General features: G+C 41.4%; 1 protein-coding gene and 1 long non-coding RNA gene across 10 annotated transcripts in view; one reads left to right on the top strand and one right to left on the bottom strand.

Moving 5' to 3' along the window:
* Gm16759 overlaps positions 1–16,752 on the bottom strand; it is a 134,688-nt gene that overhangs the window by 2,171 nt on the left and 115,765 nt on the right. For both annotated transcript variants that reach the window (XR_003948339.1, XR_379543.3), the window contains exon 4: positions 427–653. This is a non-coding gene — a long non-coding RNA (predicted gene, 16759). The remainder of the gene's footprint in view (positions 1–426; positions 654–16,752) is intronic.
* The window catches only part of Iqch (IQ motif containing H), a 181,106-nt gene that overhangs the window by 70,693 nt on the left and 93,661 nt on the right, over positions 1–16,752 (top strand). For all 8 annotated transcript variants that reach the window (XR_003948058.1, XM_006511557.4, XM_006511553.4 and 5 more), the window contains exons 10-11: positions 6,587–7,138; positions 7,863–7,929. Coding sequence is in view for 7 of the 8 variants with exons in the window: in XM_006511557.4 (XP_006511620.1) it covers positions 6,587–7,138; positions 7,863–7,929 (619 nt within the window). In the remaining variant the exon portion in view is untranslated. The remainder of the gene's footprint in view (positions 1–6,586; positions 7,139–7,862; positions 7,930–16,752) is intronic.

The following is a 16,752-nucleotide window of genomic DNA, read 5'->3' as shown; positions in this document are numbered from 1 at the left end:
GATTCCTTTTATAATCTTGTTCATATTGCTGGATATTTATTGCATGTAAATGATCCTATTTATACACATCAGAGAAGAAATTAACTATCAGCAATCTACAAAGTAATATTTATTTTTTCCTTTGTCTATTTCACTGAACAAACTTTAATGATTACTCACGAAAAATTAAAGTCCAGAAAGGAGAAAAATGCAAAGTCAGGGAGAATCTGATGACATCATAGCCCCTTGGCACTGTTTAAGCCTTGGCATGTTCCTGTCTTCCTATGATATCATACTGTGTCTTTAACTTTGATTTTATGTTAATACTTTATCACAATCTTATACAAACATTGTTTAAAACTCACTACATAATATTCTGTAATTAAAGAGATCCTATAATATTAATAGCCATTATCATGTTATTCAACATTAAATTATAAATCTTACCTGATCACAGGACAGCTTTGTGCTATAAACCCAGTCCAAGTGGCTCTGAAGTTTAAAACTTAAATGTTGGCATGCAGTGAGTCCTCACTGACTTTTTCCTTGTGCATCACACAGTGCAAACGCATCAGTGAATGAGACAGACAGAACTCTTACTCTCCTGAGCCGTCTCTGTGACTGAGGAAAGCAGATGATAGACCTCTTCTGTAATACCCTAGAATGGTCCACGCCTAGGGAAAATAAAGCAGAATGGTCCCAGTTATTGAAAATGTGCCCGAGTAGAGCGAGCACTGTAAGACTCCTGTAAGCGTTCTTTAGTGATCTGTGGTAACAGACCTCTCTGCATACACCTTCTCCTGAGGAGGAGTGGAAAGCCAAGCTGCACTTGGATAGCAGTGGTGATCCTTTAAAGCCCAGCTTTCTCCTGTCTCTGCTGGGAGACCAGGGGGTGAAGCTGCCTTGGATCTGCGCTTTGTCGGGCTTCCTGTGCATCTCCGCAGCAGGCTCAGCTCATCCGTCATAATTGACCCAAGTGGTCCTTAACTGTGCCACAGTTTCTCAGGGTATTTGAAGGGTATCAAAAGAGATGAAATCAATGCTGTAGTGAAGTAAAGTGTGCCTCTGGAAAAGGAATTTCACATTTGACCGAAAACAGACCCCATCTATTTAAAATGCCTCCCTGGCCCTGTTCTGTTGGGCTTTTCATATGGATTTGATGGGCTGGGTGTTTTGTTCCATGAGAGCTCACCTAAGCATGGGGACTTCTCTTCAGAATGGGTTTCAGAGTTGAGGAAGACCTATTTGAATACAGCACCTTTGAAAAGATTTGCTGGAATCATTCGAGAAACCCGCTGCTGACCCAAGGCCTTTGCCCTCAGTTCCTCTGTATTCTGTGTCTCTGCTCACACACACAGTCCTCGCTGCCTTTAGTCCCTTTGCACTGTCTGACCCAGGGAGCTCCCGGGCCTCACCGGCTGAGGGACTGTCTTGCCCACTCACGTACCTCAGAATTCTTAATCTTGGATTCTCCCAATCCTGCACAGCAGATGGTATGGGTAATTTGTCATCTATTTCTGGTAGAACGTTGCTACAAATAATTTTCTGTATTAAATGGAAAAGAAAAACCTCCCAGGTATTTTTCATGGTCAGAAAATGATAGCAGAGGTGGTTTCATTGATCTTGAGGTTTTACTAGCTCCGGGAGTTTGTTTAAAAAGGTAATATTAGGTTGAAGATGTGGCTTGGGAGGCACAGTGCATGTCTGGCATGTGCAGCTCTCTGGATCTGTCCCTGGTACTGCATACAAACAAGCATGGTGACAAATGCTGGGGCAATCTCAGCCCTGCAAAGGTGCCAACAGCAGGGCCAGGAGTTCAAGGTTACCTTCAGCTACATACCAAGTTAAGTTTGAGGCCACTGCCCAAATGAAAACATAAGAAAAAATTTAAAAGCCTGCACATCTAGGAATCCTTCCCTTTAGTTCTGTATGTTTTGGGGATATTTAGGAATGTGGTCATGTCACTGTACTGGGGGCTCCACGAAGCGGAGTTAAGATCTTACACTTTCTCTGGGTGTCAGTTTCCCATCCTTATGACAAGCACTGTGGCAAGGGGAGGCACTGGGAAAGCTCTTTGTGAACTTACCCTTTTTGCATATGGTAAAACTGAGGTCCACAGTGGGTAGTGTCTTGCCTGCAGTACGAATCAGACAGCAGTGGAGTTTGGATCTGAACCCAGGATAGAGGATATCAGGGCCAAATCTTGTTTTGCTGGGCCCATGACAGTCTAAGGAGCAAATGGCAAAGTAGTGCCTTTCAAGATCCCTTGTGTTCTAACACTCAGACCCGTGCTTCTGCTAAGTTCCCAAACCCCAGGTAAGTTCGCAGCTCTCCTCTGAGTGTTGTGTCTTTGGAACAGTTCTTGCCCACCGAGGGTCTCATCTGTGTTTTATACAGACACTGACCCATTGAGAACCTTCCCTACAAATCAAAAACAAGGTCAAGGTCAGGGAAATAACATCTTGGTCTTTGGTGAATAATAAAGACTTCTCTTTGAGGGAAATTCTTAACATCCCTCAATGCAAACTCTCACTTAGGACTATCATATGCAGGAAGGTCTTTCTCAGTGGTACAGGACAATTACCTACCATCCCTAATAGATGCATTTTGGTGGTTGAGAAACCAAACATTGGCTTCTGCAATAGAGAGCGTTGTTAGTCTCTCCTTCCAGCTATTGGAGTGATTGCCATTCTGTAGAGATACCTCCATAGCAGATTCCCCAGGTATCCCACTACTCATTACCAGGAGACAGAGCTTGGAAATAGTACGACATTAATTTGATATTATGTCCATCTGCTGTCCATACATATGAAAATGAATTCTTTTCAATTATAAATTCATCTTAGCCTGGTATGGTGGCACATGCTTATAATTTTAATAAATGTGTATGTATATGGATGTTTTGTTTGAATGTATGTCTGGTACATGCAGAGGGCAGAAGAGGGCGTTGGATATGCTGGGCCTGGAGTTAGAGATAATTGTGAGCCACTCTGTGGGAGTGAAGAATTGAAACTTTTCAAACTTTTTCAAATTTTAGATTCCTTTAGACTCTGAAGCCATTTCTCCAGTCTTACATGCTTGTAATCTTAGGAATCAAGAGGTTGAGGCAGAAGGGTTAAGTTTGAGGGCAGCCTAGGTTGTATAGTGAGATCCTGTCTCAAAACAACAGCAACAACAAATGGAAAAGAAACTAGTCTAGAGTTGGCAATGAGCCCAGGGATAGAGTGCTTACCTAGCATACACAAAGTCCAGGGTCTGATCCCTGATACAGAATAATAACAATAATAATAACAACAACAACAATAATAATAATCTAGAAATAAGTTCTTTCTCCTGAATGTGTTCTCTGCGTCTTTGCAGACGATATTCCTAAGTTTGATAGTCCATTGGCAGGGCTGGGTTTCTCCAGTTGCCTCACATTGGGTCTTTCTAACCCACCTTGTCACCATCCTGCCTTCCTCTCCTTTGCTTTAGAGTTAGAATTTCCCCTAAATAACTGCTCTAGAAACTCTGAAAGTTACCTAATTAGTGATCACACTCTGCAAATAAAAAAGAGCATTTCCCAGCTAGTTGACTCAGTCAGTTAAGAGCAGGATGCTAATAATTAGGCCACAGCTGAAGGTCTGAGCTGGGGGTGGGGATGGGGTTAGCCTGAAGGGTAGGCATTTCATAAAGGGACATATGTGGCTGTGGTCCCAAGAAGGGGGCGGGAGGGTGTGCAGACCTCTCTGTACAGCCACTCCAGGACGGGAAACAACTGCTACTTAGTAACATTGCACCAGGAGCAGCTCCTTGTGAACAGAAGAGGAAGATGAAATGGAAGGGTGGCCATGAAGGTAGGACAGGAGGAGGCAGCCCCGGAGGCAGGCCCGGTGTGGCTTTTCCTCAGGCCTCTCTTTGCAGCAGGCCGTGAAGCCGCCGTCTTCACCTGCTCACGGCGGCTGGCTCACAGTGCTGATGCACGGCTTTAATTTGGGAAGCCTTTCTCTTGAGAGGCATGTCTCTTCTTGCTCTAAGTCTGAAGTGCTCCCGTGTGTGGCATTCTCTGTGACAGATGTACTACAGCTATGCTTTAGCTGACTCCAGACCCACAGCTTCCTGGCACCTGAGTGGTCTATTTGATGTCCAGGAGCACGCTTCCTTTGAGAGCAGGTATCTCATCCGAGAAGGTAAAAAGGTGCAATCCTTTTGTTCTTAAGCAACCCCTGTTAAAGTCTACAACTTCGGTTCACCCAAGGTGATTCTCTCAGAAGGTCTAATCCTCCTTTGTTGATGCACATAGATAACCTAGATAGACCCAGCCTGTGGAGAGGCATATTGTCTGAGAGAGATGGAGGCTTTCCCTTCTGAGCCCTTGGCCCAGACTCTTCTGTTTCATAGATATCACTCTTCTCCATAAAAAGAAGGAGTTGTGAAAATATCTGAACTTCTTTAAGGAGACAGAATTCTCTGGCAGATCATCCATCCATAGCCTTTGCTTCCTGCAGTAGTCTGAGTCTTCGTGACTAGCAAGACCAGCCAGCTCCACACATGGCCATCTGTAGCCATTCTGCAGCCATTTTGCATATCCGTTTCTCATGGATGGGGCCCTGCCATTCTCCTCTGAATGCTAACCTTGCGTCATCAGAACCCATCTTTGTAGGAAGGTAGACGTGTGGCTGCAGGCCCACTCTTTGACAACATGTACCATCTGCCTTCTCCCCAGCCCCATTGACCACTCTGCCCAGCACTGAGGTCTGCTAGCGGGAACATTCCTTGTTAAACTCTCTCCTGCCCATTTGAGAAGGAGAAATTTACTTAGACCTGAAAAACAGTCTACATTCTCTTGCTGTCTTGTTTAGATCAGAAAGAGAGATGACTTTGGCTAGAAGACTTTATGCCTTGTAGCAGTTGTTCAGTTAGAAGTTTGCAAAGGCTCAATGCTGTGTGGAGCTGGTGTGTAGAGCTAGAGGGACTTTCCCACTTCGGATGGAGTCCTTAGGATTTTGACCTGACAGTCTATTTTTCTCCTTAGAATGTGGGAAAGGAATCTGAGGTTGTTTTATTTCTCTGTCTGTGGTTGGTTACTGTGTCTTTAGTATAAATATATATCTTGTCTTACATTTTCTCTTAGACTCTCAGACTTAGAGGATAAGACTTTATGCCTGGTCCTTGATGACTCTCTGTTAACAATTATTTGAGACAACGTATGAACCAGCCTAACCTAGCAGTGCTGTGTCACAAGAGTTATTGATACACTCACCATTTCCCCTCTGAGTTTTGTGAAAGGTTTTAAAATTTCAGAGAACAACATAGCCCTGTGTTTCATACAAATGGGCATATGGATGTTCCATAGGTATGTGGAAGACAGTTGATGTTTTAAATCCCGGAGTAAGCAGAACCAGTCATCCCAGCAGGTTAGTGCCTCTCCTCACTGCGGAGAGCTCAGGGCAGAAACCTCCGCGCTTTCCCTTTCCCTAGCTCCTCTCCTGGGCCATTGGGCACTTTTAGATCCTGGTATGAACTCTCTTTCTAATGCAACAAGTGCCTGAAACTGAAATACAGCAAGTTTTTATTGGCAAAATGTCCTTCTTAGTGCTAAGGCTTGGGTCTCAGGCCTCGTGGTTGTTAGACAGGCTGATCAGCAGTCCCTTTTTTCATGTTTTATTTAGAGACAGGGTCTCTAAGTGGTGTATGCTGGGATTAAAGCCACTCTGTAGCCCAGGCCAGTCTCAGACTCATCACCCCTGTTCCTCGGCTTCAGAAGCTGGGAGGACAGGCCTATGCCACCAGACCCAGGTTTGGGTTTCTTTACTTAAAGTGAGGATGATGTTATATTTTTCTATTGTCATCTAAGTCTCTTCTGATTTGATTTAGCTTATAAATCATGATGTTTTAAATATAGAAAGACTCTTTTAAAAGATATCACCCACCACCCTACCCCTAGAGAATCCCTATGGACATTTACACATAAAATAATGTATTTCTCTGTTTTTATGGTTGATGATGAGTTAAGAACAAGGAATCAGCAACACAGTTCTTTAAGACCATGGGTACATAGATAGAAGATAGAATTATAAGTATATATATATATATATATATATATATGTGTGTGTGTGTGTGTGTGTGTGTGTGTGTGTGTGTGTGTGTGTATATATATGTTGTATTTGAGTCAAGGTCTCTCACTAAATTGTGTATGCTAGGTTTGAAGTCACTCTGTAGTTTACATAGATTATCATTTTATATATATAATAAAGATATGTATGATAAGCATGATATATTTATATCTTTATTATTAAATATATAATTTATAAAATGGCTCAAGGAATCAGATCATTATATAGTATAAACAGATTATATATCATCATATATTACATATTATATATATTTATTATATATAGAGAGAAGTACTTTTAGAGCAGTTTAATAGCTTCTCATGAGATATCCCCCAGTAATGAGTTTTAGTGACATTTCTTTGACATCCTTATGTACGTATGTAGAATCAGTCCTAGCAGCCATGCCTTCCCATCACTGGGTGGTAATTGATGAAGTGTTAGTAGGTATGTACTGATCACACTCTTACAGAGATCATGGAATATTTTAATTCTGGAAAACTTTCTTTCCTCAGGGCATGAAGATTAGGACACCGTCTAAGACTAGGAAATCACCATGGGATTATATATTTTCTGTTTACAACGGCTGTGTAGACAGGACAGCCCCAGACTTCTTAGCATTCAAATCACGCTTCAAATTAATCTGGGGGAGTATTTTTTCTTTCCTGGAACAAATTGAGAAATTTCTCAAGGACTATGCAATATCTGAAGCCAAAATAAAAGGGAAGAGTCTGGTGTCCCTGCTTCCAGAGTTTGAGCTGAAGAACAAATTAACCAGAAATGATGTTCTGGCTGTGTTAGAGAACCCAGTTCACATTCAGATGCTGTTAAACCTTCCGGGACAGAGGTACAAGGGCCAAGATGGAAAGGCAGAAGCTGCCACCAAGATCCAAGCCACGTGGAAAAGTTACAAGGCAAGATCTTCTTTCATTTCTTATCGCCAGAAGAAATGGGCCTCAGGTGTGATCGCCCTGGCGTGGCTTTTACATTGCCACAGGACAAGACTAAAGAGGATAGTGAAGGAATCCCGACAGAGACACCTGGAGAACTTCCGCATTCGAGCCCAGGTATGCCAGGCTGCCAGCTGTTAAGGCAAGCCTCTTTTTCTAAATATTTCCTGCTTGAACAAGTGCAGTAACTTGTCTCTTTATCTTTCCTTCCCTCTCCAGCCTCCCTCCCCCTCAGCATTCTGCATCTATAATTCTCCTCAGGATATGATACACAAACTCAGAGCCTGGCCTGCATGCCTGCAAAATCTGTTATAATTTTTCTATAAAAGAAAATGGTCCTTGTTTTGACTATGGTAGTTGTGTTGGGAAGTCACTGTTCTAACTGCATTACCTTTTCTATACACACACACAACACACAAGCGAGCACGAGCAAACACACACACACACACACACACACACACACACACACACACCTTCTGACACTTTAATTTGGTAGGAAAAAACATCCTCACTTGTCTATGTTGCTGTCACCACTTTGTCAGAAAGTATTTAAGTTTGCAGACAGCCTTTTAATTAGTGCTCACAATTTCATTTATGTTTGCTTTCTCTTTTTTTCATTCATATTCTGTTAATTAAGTGAGCTGCCTCTAATCTTCCCCTGCCAGTAGCATCATGTAGCCACCTAATTAAATTAATTGGGGAAGATGTTTTAAGTATGTAATTAAATCAATTAATATAATTTATGCCTGGCTTAACTGTACAGTGGAAAAACAGCTGAAGTTTGACTAGATGCATCCACTACAGCGCCCTGTCACTGATCAATGCTCTTCTTGCTTTTCAGCATCTGGCAGCCAACTGGAGTCGCATCAGGACCTCCAGGAGGACTATTATCCATATACCATCATTAGGTATAACACTTTTGCCTGCAAATCTATCAGCAACCTCTATTACCCACCACATTATGGCTCCTTGATTGAGTTCAAGGAAGGCCCCTTGTTTTATTCAAATTGGTCTCGGCAGGAAAATGTTCTCGACATGATGAGAGTAATAACACGGGGCCCTCGCTCGAAACGGCGTTTAATTTGGGGATTAAGCAAATAAAGTCATTATGTGGGGGCTGCTATTCAGTGGAGAGGTGATTTGCTGTAATTCGCTTTCATCTGTATGAAATGAACTAAAAAGTTGTATTTTTCCCCCTGAAATAACAGATAATGTTTTCGATCTTCTTTAATGATAGAAGAACACGGGCTTGTGTGTGTTGTTGCTGTTACGCCAATAAGCCAGGATATTGCTTGTACACTGTTTTTAATCAAATGTGCAGTCAAAATGATAAGCTACATTCTCTGAAATTATTTAGTTCTAATTGCGAGCAGATGGGATGTTTTATTTGCACCTAGGGCGCCTGAGCAAAAGGAAATGCTGTGTGAACAAGAATAATTAAGAAGTTGAATAGTGTTTTTTGCGCTTAAATAATCTGCAGTTTCATGTTAATTAGCACTAATGTAATTATTTAATTACATTTATGAATTGGGGAACTTAAAAGCTGTTGTCTGAAACACAGCGGTAAAACAGGTATGCCAAAATGACATAGGTAAATTCAGAAATCTGGACTGGAAGTTTGTCTCAGACACGAGTTGCTGTCGGCGTTTGCACTGCTGGCCGCCTGCTACTTCGGTTTGCTTCTGCCGAGGCTGTTAAATTTCTTGAATGAGGCTGGATTTTTTTTTTTTATGCTGACTTAGTAGAGTATTGACAAATAGCAAACCCCACTGGATTTCAATATTACCTGTTAGTGCTTTGTTGAGGCCTTTTAAATAGAGCAGTACAGTCAGTGATCTATTGTAGTAAAATCCTAGGCTACATCTTGTTCTCAAGTGTGCAAATGCCTGTCTGCGTGCTCGTTCGTGTGTGGTAGAGAAACATCATATCTAAATGGTTATATGAAAGACAGATATCGTAGTTACTATGAAACTGAAACTAAGATTTTTTTTAATTAGTAAAATTTTTTTTTTTTTTTAAAGATTTATTTATTTATTATATGTAAGTACACTGTAGCTGTCTTCAGACACTCCAGAAGAGGGAGTCAGATCTCGCTAGGGATGGTTGTGAGCCACCATGTGGTTGCTGGGATTTGAACTCTGGACCTTCGGAAGAGCAGTCGGGTGCTCTTACCCACTGAGCCATCTCACCAGCCCCTAATTAGTAAAATTTTAATAGTAAGAAAGTAAACACAGCTTCCTAGATTATAGAGTGTATGCTTTTACCCGAGGACTTGGCCTGAGTGGGGAAATGCTGGCCCTGTGCAGAGCTTCGGGTTTTGCTCTTCTGTGCTTAGAATTGAGTGAAGACAGATCTGAATTCCATCCTAACTTATGTTTTGGTTTTGGTGAGATTACTTCTGCACACAAAATCTGCTCATACACAGAAATTGTACTTGTAATAGATTACAACCCGAGAGGCTGATCAAAGACCCTATTAACTGACATGGGGCCTTAGAAGAAGGTGCAAGAGCTTTGGCTTCTGCAACTAATTGTGCACGTGGCTTTTATTGTGTGGGGCTCTCGTTTTGCTTTCTCTATTTCAGAGCCCTCGTGACAGTGGTGATAAGCATGAAGTCCCTGTCCCCTACTTTGCAATGTGGATGGCACGAGGTTATTTCAGTCACCCTTGCACAAGCTTCTCCCTCCACTTTTGACCCTCCCCCAAACAACTCCTAAACCATGCACTGTACAGAGGTGCCTGAGACAGTGGAGTCTCTAAAGAAGCAAGAACCTGTATCAGGAGTGTAAGCAGGGCAGTGCCAGAAGCTTCTACATAAGTAAGTGTCACACCAGTTCAAGGGGGCTGGGTGAATATTAGCTAGGGGGAAGAGTGACCTCATCATAAACACTGAATTGCAAAGCATAATTTTAAATTTATGATTAAAGCTATTTTATTTCATATTGTTCATATGTAGTATAAATAAATACATATATCAGTATGAGACCTTCATCATTGAGGGTTTTTTGTTTGCACACAAGAGAAACAACAATTTCCAAGGAAAATTGCTAATTGAGTATTTTTAAGAGCCAAGATCAAGCTCAGGTTGATTCCCAGTGAAGCCTGCACAGAGGCCTGCCTCACCCACTCCTCCTCCTCTTCAGAGGCCTGCACCAGCCTCCCTGAAATGGCTCTGGGACCTTAAAATCAGTTAATAACCTTATGTCATCTCCCCTATTGTACAGGCAGAATCTTAAAATGTATCTATATCTATATCTCTCTTCTTTTTAATAATGTGGGGTACCCTTTTTCTTGTTTGCAACTTTCCTGTGTGAATGCACAAAGATTTCAGACAGATACACATGACTTCTTTGTCTCATGGGCCAGACACTCATTGCAGCAGTTTATAAAAATTAAAGTGAAATTATTTCTTCTAAGTACATTGAAAAAAAAAAACAAATCAAAACAAAAATAATCACCCCATCCTATTCAATATAATTTCACTTCCAGATGCAGGTAAATTCAGTTCAACATCCCAAACTAATTGTCAGGCTCAGGCAAGCTCTCCCAGTGACTCACAGATGGTCCTGTTTCTCTCACATGGACCATTCGTGTACTAGAGGTAATTTACACCACGCCACCAGCCATTTGGGGATGTCCTCACTTATTTGACCTTAAGATGAAATAGTGAAAAGGTTTATAACCTACTGCTGCTGAAGACACTGGGCTCTTTGCTATGGTTTTGCACCTACGGAGATAGATGCATTCTCCAAGTACTGAAAAGATGGCCTGCTGGTAACATTTTTACTGCAAAATAGTATAATGTATTTTTAAATCTAAAGTTTGAAAATAAGATTATGATATTACATATTGCAGAGCAGCCACCTTGAAAAGAGGAGTTATACATTTGATTGACTGCATTTCAGATAGTGTTCCTTGAAGTGACAAATATTTGTAGCTATTTTTAACCTCCAGGAAGGTGGAACGCAATTGACTAATTGTCCACAGAAACTGATTGGCCTTGTAATTTCCTAAGATAAAAATGGAGGCTGATCTCTTAATTGGATATTGCATATTTTCATCATTTTTATTAATGAAATATAATTATAACAAAATAATCTGCTATGGTTCACAGCAAAAATAGAAAACTAGGGTCTATTTTAAGAATAATCTATCAGTCAAAGAAGAAAGAACTGCAACAAAGAATCCCAATTTTTCTAGAAAAAAAAAAGGGGGTCTAAATAAAACCTGCCAACTAATTCTGCCTGCAGTTTCTTCAGTCAGGTTATTTTCTTTGCTTTTAATTTATCCCTTGCACCTCTTTGCTGCAGTACACCTATCAGTGCTATTTCTAAATTCAGTGGCATTTAAAAATATATATTGGCATGAAGTGGGCTGTTGCCAAGTACTGAGCTCTGAGGTTTCAGCTGAAATCTGGGGCCACTGGAAGCCAGTCACTTCTGAGCAGTGCCTCTAGCCACTCTCCCTCTAGAAAGCAAATAGAAGACACACTGAAGTGGCTTTGCTTTGTATTTTCCTCTGTGTAATATTTTATTTCATTGCCAATTGGCCAACTGATTTAACGGCTAAAACAAATGTATATAGTTTTATTTTTTCCCTCTGGACATTAGTTCAGCAAACTATCATTGGTTTTAACACAATTAGGATGTCCAAAAGACTCCATCCCATAAAAACTGTGACTGCTGTTTCTGTAAAGTTCATGGACAGCATTCTTCAGCTAGCCCACACTACTGCAAAAGCCTGAAGGACGAGATAGGAAAATGTTGGTGTACAGATGACCATAGGATCCCCCACAGGCTGATGGGAAGGTTACTTCTTGACTGCAGTTGCTTTACTTCCAAACCCAGGAGCCAAAACCAGAGTCCCCCGTGAGGAAGACAGGTGGACTACTACTACCAAGGACACAGACTGCAGGTCAGTCTGCCCTGTGCCCCTCGGCACACTGGCACCTCTCCACTCCAGTTTTTAGTTACCAACTCAAAGATTGGATAGATTTTGTTTCTTAGAGTTTGAGACAGGAAGTTGGAACTTTCCACTCAGTCTTGACTGGCTTCAACATATGTTTTGACAAGTACTATGGTGTACATAGGTAAGCTATGGAGATGCCACATTGGAGCCTTAAGTCAGAAAGATATACAGTCAAGATCTCCATGATGCTCTTTTCTAGAGATAGTCATCTTTTAAGATGAGACAGAGACCATGTCAGAATTTAGTTTCTTCATAGCACAAACTAAAATTAAAACATATTTGTATTCTTCCACGTTGTGTTCAAGTAAATAACCCAGGGCAGCGCTTACCCACAGGTTTGATTGGAGTTGGCCAAATGATTCCATCGTATGAAGATAACCCCCAACACTGAACCATGATACATAGAAATGGCACTGAAGTGGATGCCAAGTGCCCAGGCTAACAGAATTTTCATTAGATTGATTAATATTAGGATAGGCTTTAAAGTGAACTTAATATACTACATAAAGATCTAATCTTTGAAATCTCCTTCACAGTTGTCCTTATATACTGATGTTTGTTCACTCAAACTTTACACTCAAAATGATACTTGGAGTCCCTAAGGAATTCTGTCTGTCATTATTTTGCTGTATTTATTGTAATAACGGCACTGAGGATGCTGAGGCAGGAGGATTGAGAATCTAAAGTTAGATTAGGCTTCACAGCAAGATTCTGTCTCTGTCTGGGAGAGGGAGAGACAGAGGAAAAGGAGAAAGGGATGAAGGAAGAAAGGAAACTAACACCAAAGAACCAAGAAATGAACTAATAAATGCATTACTAGTATTGATCTATATTAATAATAACTATTTCCCAAAAATGCACATTTAGTTTGATAAGTTTGCAAATCCCTTAATAGAATATGGCTGGATTTTGGTGTTTCTGTATTCAGATTCGATATTTGGAAAGGGGAAGAATGTTTTATAGCCTTTCAAATAACTGTGTGCATTCCTCTTTGACTTTGTACCAAGCTTGGCTGAGATGATGTTACATGTTGGCTTTAACATAAGCCTGTGCGCCAATAAACTCTTAGCAGCTCAGAACTTATGGCGAATGAGTTGCCTTTAAAAGGGCAGGTAACTTCTCAGAATCATTTTGAAAACAGTTTTGAACTTGTAGAGCCCCTGCCAAATGGTCTCAGGGCCCTTAGATCCCCTAGACCATAATCTGAGACTCCCTGGCTTTAGCTGGGACAACAGAAAGTATCATTCTTTTGACAGCGAATCTGTTTATTACGAGAACATTTTCAAAACTTAGCAAACATACCTACTATATACTTTATACCTTCCTAATAAAATAATCTAGTCTTCTTCTACTGCCTCCAAAAGACAACTATTAATTTTAGCTAAACTGGCACTGCATATATATTATATAAATGGCTTAGCTGGGATCTCTCATAACCTCTTGATTTATAATTCTTGATTTCTTGAATCTTATGCTCTCACATTGGTCCAAGTCACTAAAACGTGGCTGTAATCCTACTGTCTATATTATGGGTCTCTGGATTATTACAAGTCACATGTGAGGTCTGTCACATGTACCTTCTTACTTTTAACCACTGGAATGTCAAAGCTTTTTTGATCAATGGGAGCAGTTCCAGGTTGCCTCTGGGATAATGTCTCTGTCGCCCAGCTTCTACCCAATATGCTTTCTTGAATAGAAGAAAAGGCATGGAGTTACTAGTACAGCTGTTATAACAACATGGTAGGATGTGATATGTTCAGTATCACCAGTTACAGTTCAAAATGGAAAATAAAAGGGCTGGGATCTACTGCATCAGTCCATCCAACCTACCTGGATGACTAAGCACCTAGTTGGCAAGAGTCACCAAGAGCTTCTCTTCAGCTCTTTGAGTACCACTGTAAGGGGTACCCCTCAAAAAGAGGAGCTAAGTAACAGAAAACCACAGGGTAATGAGCTAAGTAATGAGCTAGCAGTTCTTGTGGTCTGCTACAACACTGGAGGCCTCCCAGGAAGGCCCTCCACTTTGCTTCATATGGTCTTAGCTGTATTCTTTATTTCTATGGTTGCACTGAAAGAAAAGCCAGTACTAGAAGAACTACTCTGCTGGTTGCAAAGAAGCAGCCTGCATCACACGCTAGGTGTCTGTGGAAGTGTAGCACTGGAGAAGGCAGGGTGGGGGCAGGGAAACCATTGCCAGGAACCAACACTGAGCACCACAGATTTAGTAAAGACTAGACTAGTGGAGTAACGTGAGAGACAGCTTACTAGTGTCCTTCTTTCATGTGAAGTGGGGACGCTCATGTGGGACAAGATGGAACATTCTATAAAACTGGAAACAACTGACTACAATGGGACACACCTCTTAGCCTTGCTCTCAGGAGGCAGAGGCAGGCAGATCTCTGTGAGTTCAAGGATACCCAAGTCTGCACAGAAAGCTCTAAGCTAACCAGGGCTATATAGTAAGACCTTGTTTAAAAATAACAACAACAAAACAAATAAACAAATAAAAAACAAAACCAAAATACCTGAGAATAGTTTGCAGGTGATAAGAATAGCCACAAGAAAGGAAACCAGGAAGACTGAAGGCCCCTTTCTGCCACTTCTGGGCTTTTCTATACAGACCCAGAACATTCTACAAATCCCTCTTGCCATTCTTTCAATTTGCCATAAATTCTCTAGATTAGTAAGCACAATTGTAGAGTGAAAGGCTGTGAATGAAGAGTGTGCACAAGCCAAGGAGCTGGGGATGCGCATGACTGAGTCTGAGTAAGATCCTCGGGCACACTGTGGTCACTCATGTTCACTCGTTCAGTGAGATCCTGTCTTATAACGTGGACAGCAAAAGAGGAAGACACCCAATGCCAACCTCTAGCCTATGCCCACCACACAGGCACACATGTTGCATGCATACATATACCATATACAAAGAAAGAGAAAAGGAAGGAAGGAGGAAGGAGAAAAAGGAAGAAAGAAAAGGAAGGAGTTTTCAGATACAAGGGCCTACCAGCGACATAAAGAGGGGCTGTGTTCAGATAGCTCTGATAGTTTTGTGCTTATAGAAATAATAATGATCCCACATTTATATGAAGGTTTGTTTTGAGATTTTAGTTTGGCTCAGCTGAGGTTAGGAAATGAATATTAATGAAGGGAACACTTATTTCATAGCCTGTGCTGGGCATCCTGGCCCGGAGGGAGGATGTCTGAGAAAGATGGATAGATCTTAGTGGAAGCAAGGGAAGATAGACTGTACTACAGACTTGGTGTCTTAAAACAGTGCAAATAGGCTGGGCATGGTGGCACATGGCTTTAATCCCAGCACCCAGGAGGAAGAGCCAGGTGGAGCTCTGTGAGTTCAAGGCCAGCCTGATCTACAAATAGAGTTCCAGACAGCCAGGGCTCTTTTACACAGAGAAATCCTATCTCAAAAAATAAACAAAAACAAACCAACAAAGAAAACCAGTACAAATAGAAACTGGAGAGATGGTTCCACAGAAGTGTTTCCTGCTGCTACAGAACAGTTCAGTTCCCAGCATACCTGCTAAGCAACTCACACCCACCTGCAACTCCAGCTCCCAGGGTCAGAAACCCGCTTCTTCAGACATTCATTCATTCATCCATCCATTCATTCATTCATTCATTCTCTCTCTCTCCCTCTCTCTCTCTCTCTCTCTCTCTCTCTCACACACACACACACACACACGTATGTAATGTTTTATTTTTTAAATACAAGATAGTATATTGCAATTCTGTGGCTCAGAAGTCTACAGGGGACTAAAATAAAAATTCCAGTAGAACTGTGGTTTTTGTTGGAGGCCTGATGGGAAGATAGGGTTTTTTTTTTTTTTCAAACTTGTAGACATTATTCACGGAAGAATTCGTAAAGGTTCTTGGTGCTCTCTCACCATCCTCAAGGCCGACAGCTCCCTGTGCCTCCCTTGGATGTCTCACTCCTTGCCTGCTACTCTCCTGACTGCCTCCCCCACTCCTAAGGATTCTTGTAAAAGGTGTACCTAGAAAAGGCAGAAGTCTTTTTATTTTGAGGTCAATGGTTAGCAACCATATTTCCCTTTTTGCAGGTAGCCGAGCATATACACAGGTTCTAGCATTGAGATGTCGGCCTGCCACAAAAACAGAAAATTAAGATGGAAAATTATTAAAGAGCTGTTTTCTCTTCTATAATTTTATGCTACCATTTGAAGAGGCTTCTCTTGTATGTTATGTATTTAAATTGGTCATATGAGTGAAATATAAAGTAGTTGGAATGTATAAGAATTTATAGATGTAGGTGACTTTGGGAAAAGCCCTGATCCCCGACTTCCTCCTCTATAACAGGATAAGGTTGAGGCTGATGGCTTTTTCAGTGTTCCTAGTCTGACCTCTGATCTAACTATACTTTTGTAGTTATATTCTTTTCTATTATCAATTTATTTATTTATCTTATATCCCGATGAAAGCGTTCCCTCCTCCCAATCCCTCCCTCTCTCCTCCCCTCCCCGTAACCCACCTTACTTCCCTTTCTCTTCAGAAGAGGGGAGGGCTCCCATGGATATCCACCCACCTTGACATGTCATGTCAGTAAGACTAGATGTATCTTCTCCTATTGAGGCTAGACATGGCAGCCCAGTTCAGGGGAAAGGGATCCAAAGGCAGCTCCTGTCCTGCTGCTGTTAAGGTCACATGTAAAGACCAAGCTGCATAACTGTTACACATGTGCAGAGAACCTAGGGCCCTCCTATGTATGCTCTCTGGTTGACCGTTCAGTC

The sequence above is a fragment of the Mus musculus genome, chromosome 9 (assembly GCF_000001635.26).
Source record: "Mus musculus strain C57BL/6J chromosome 9, GRCm38.p6 C57BL/6J".
NCBI lineage: Eukaryota > Metazoa > Chordata > Mammalia > Rodentia > Muridae > Mus > Mus musculus.
Note: the sequence above shows the minus strand (reverse complement) of the source record. Positions and strands in the feature narration are given on the sequence as shown.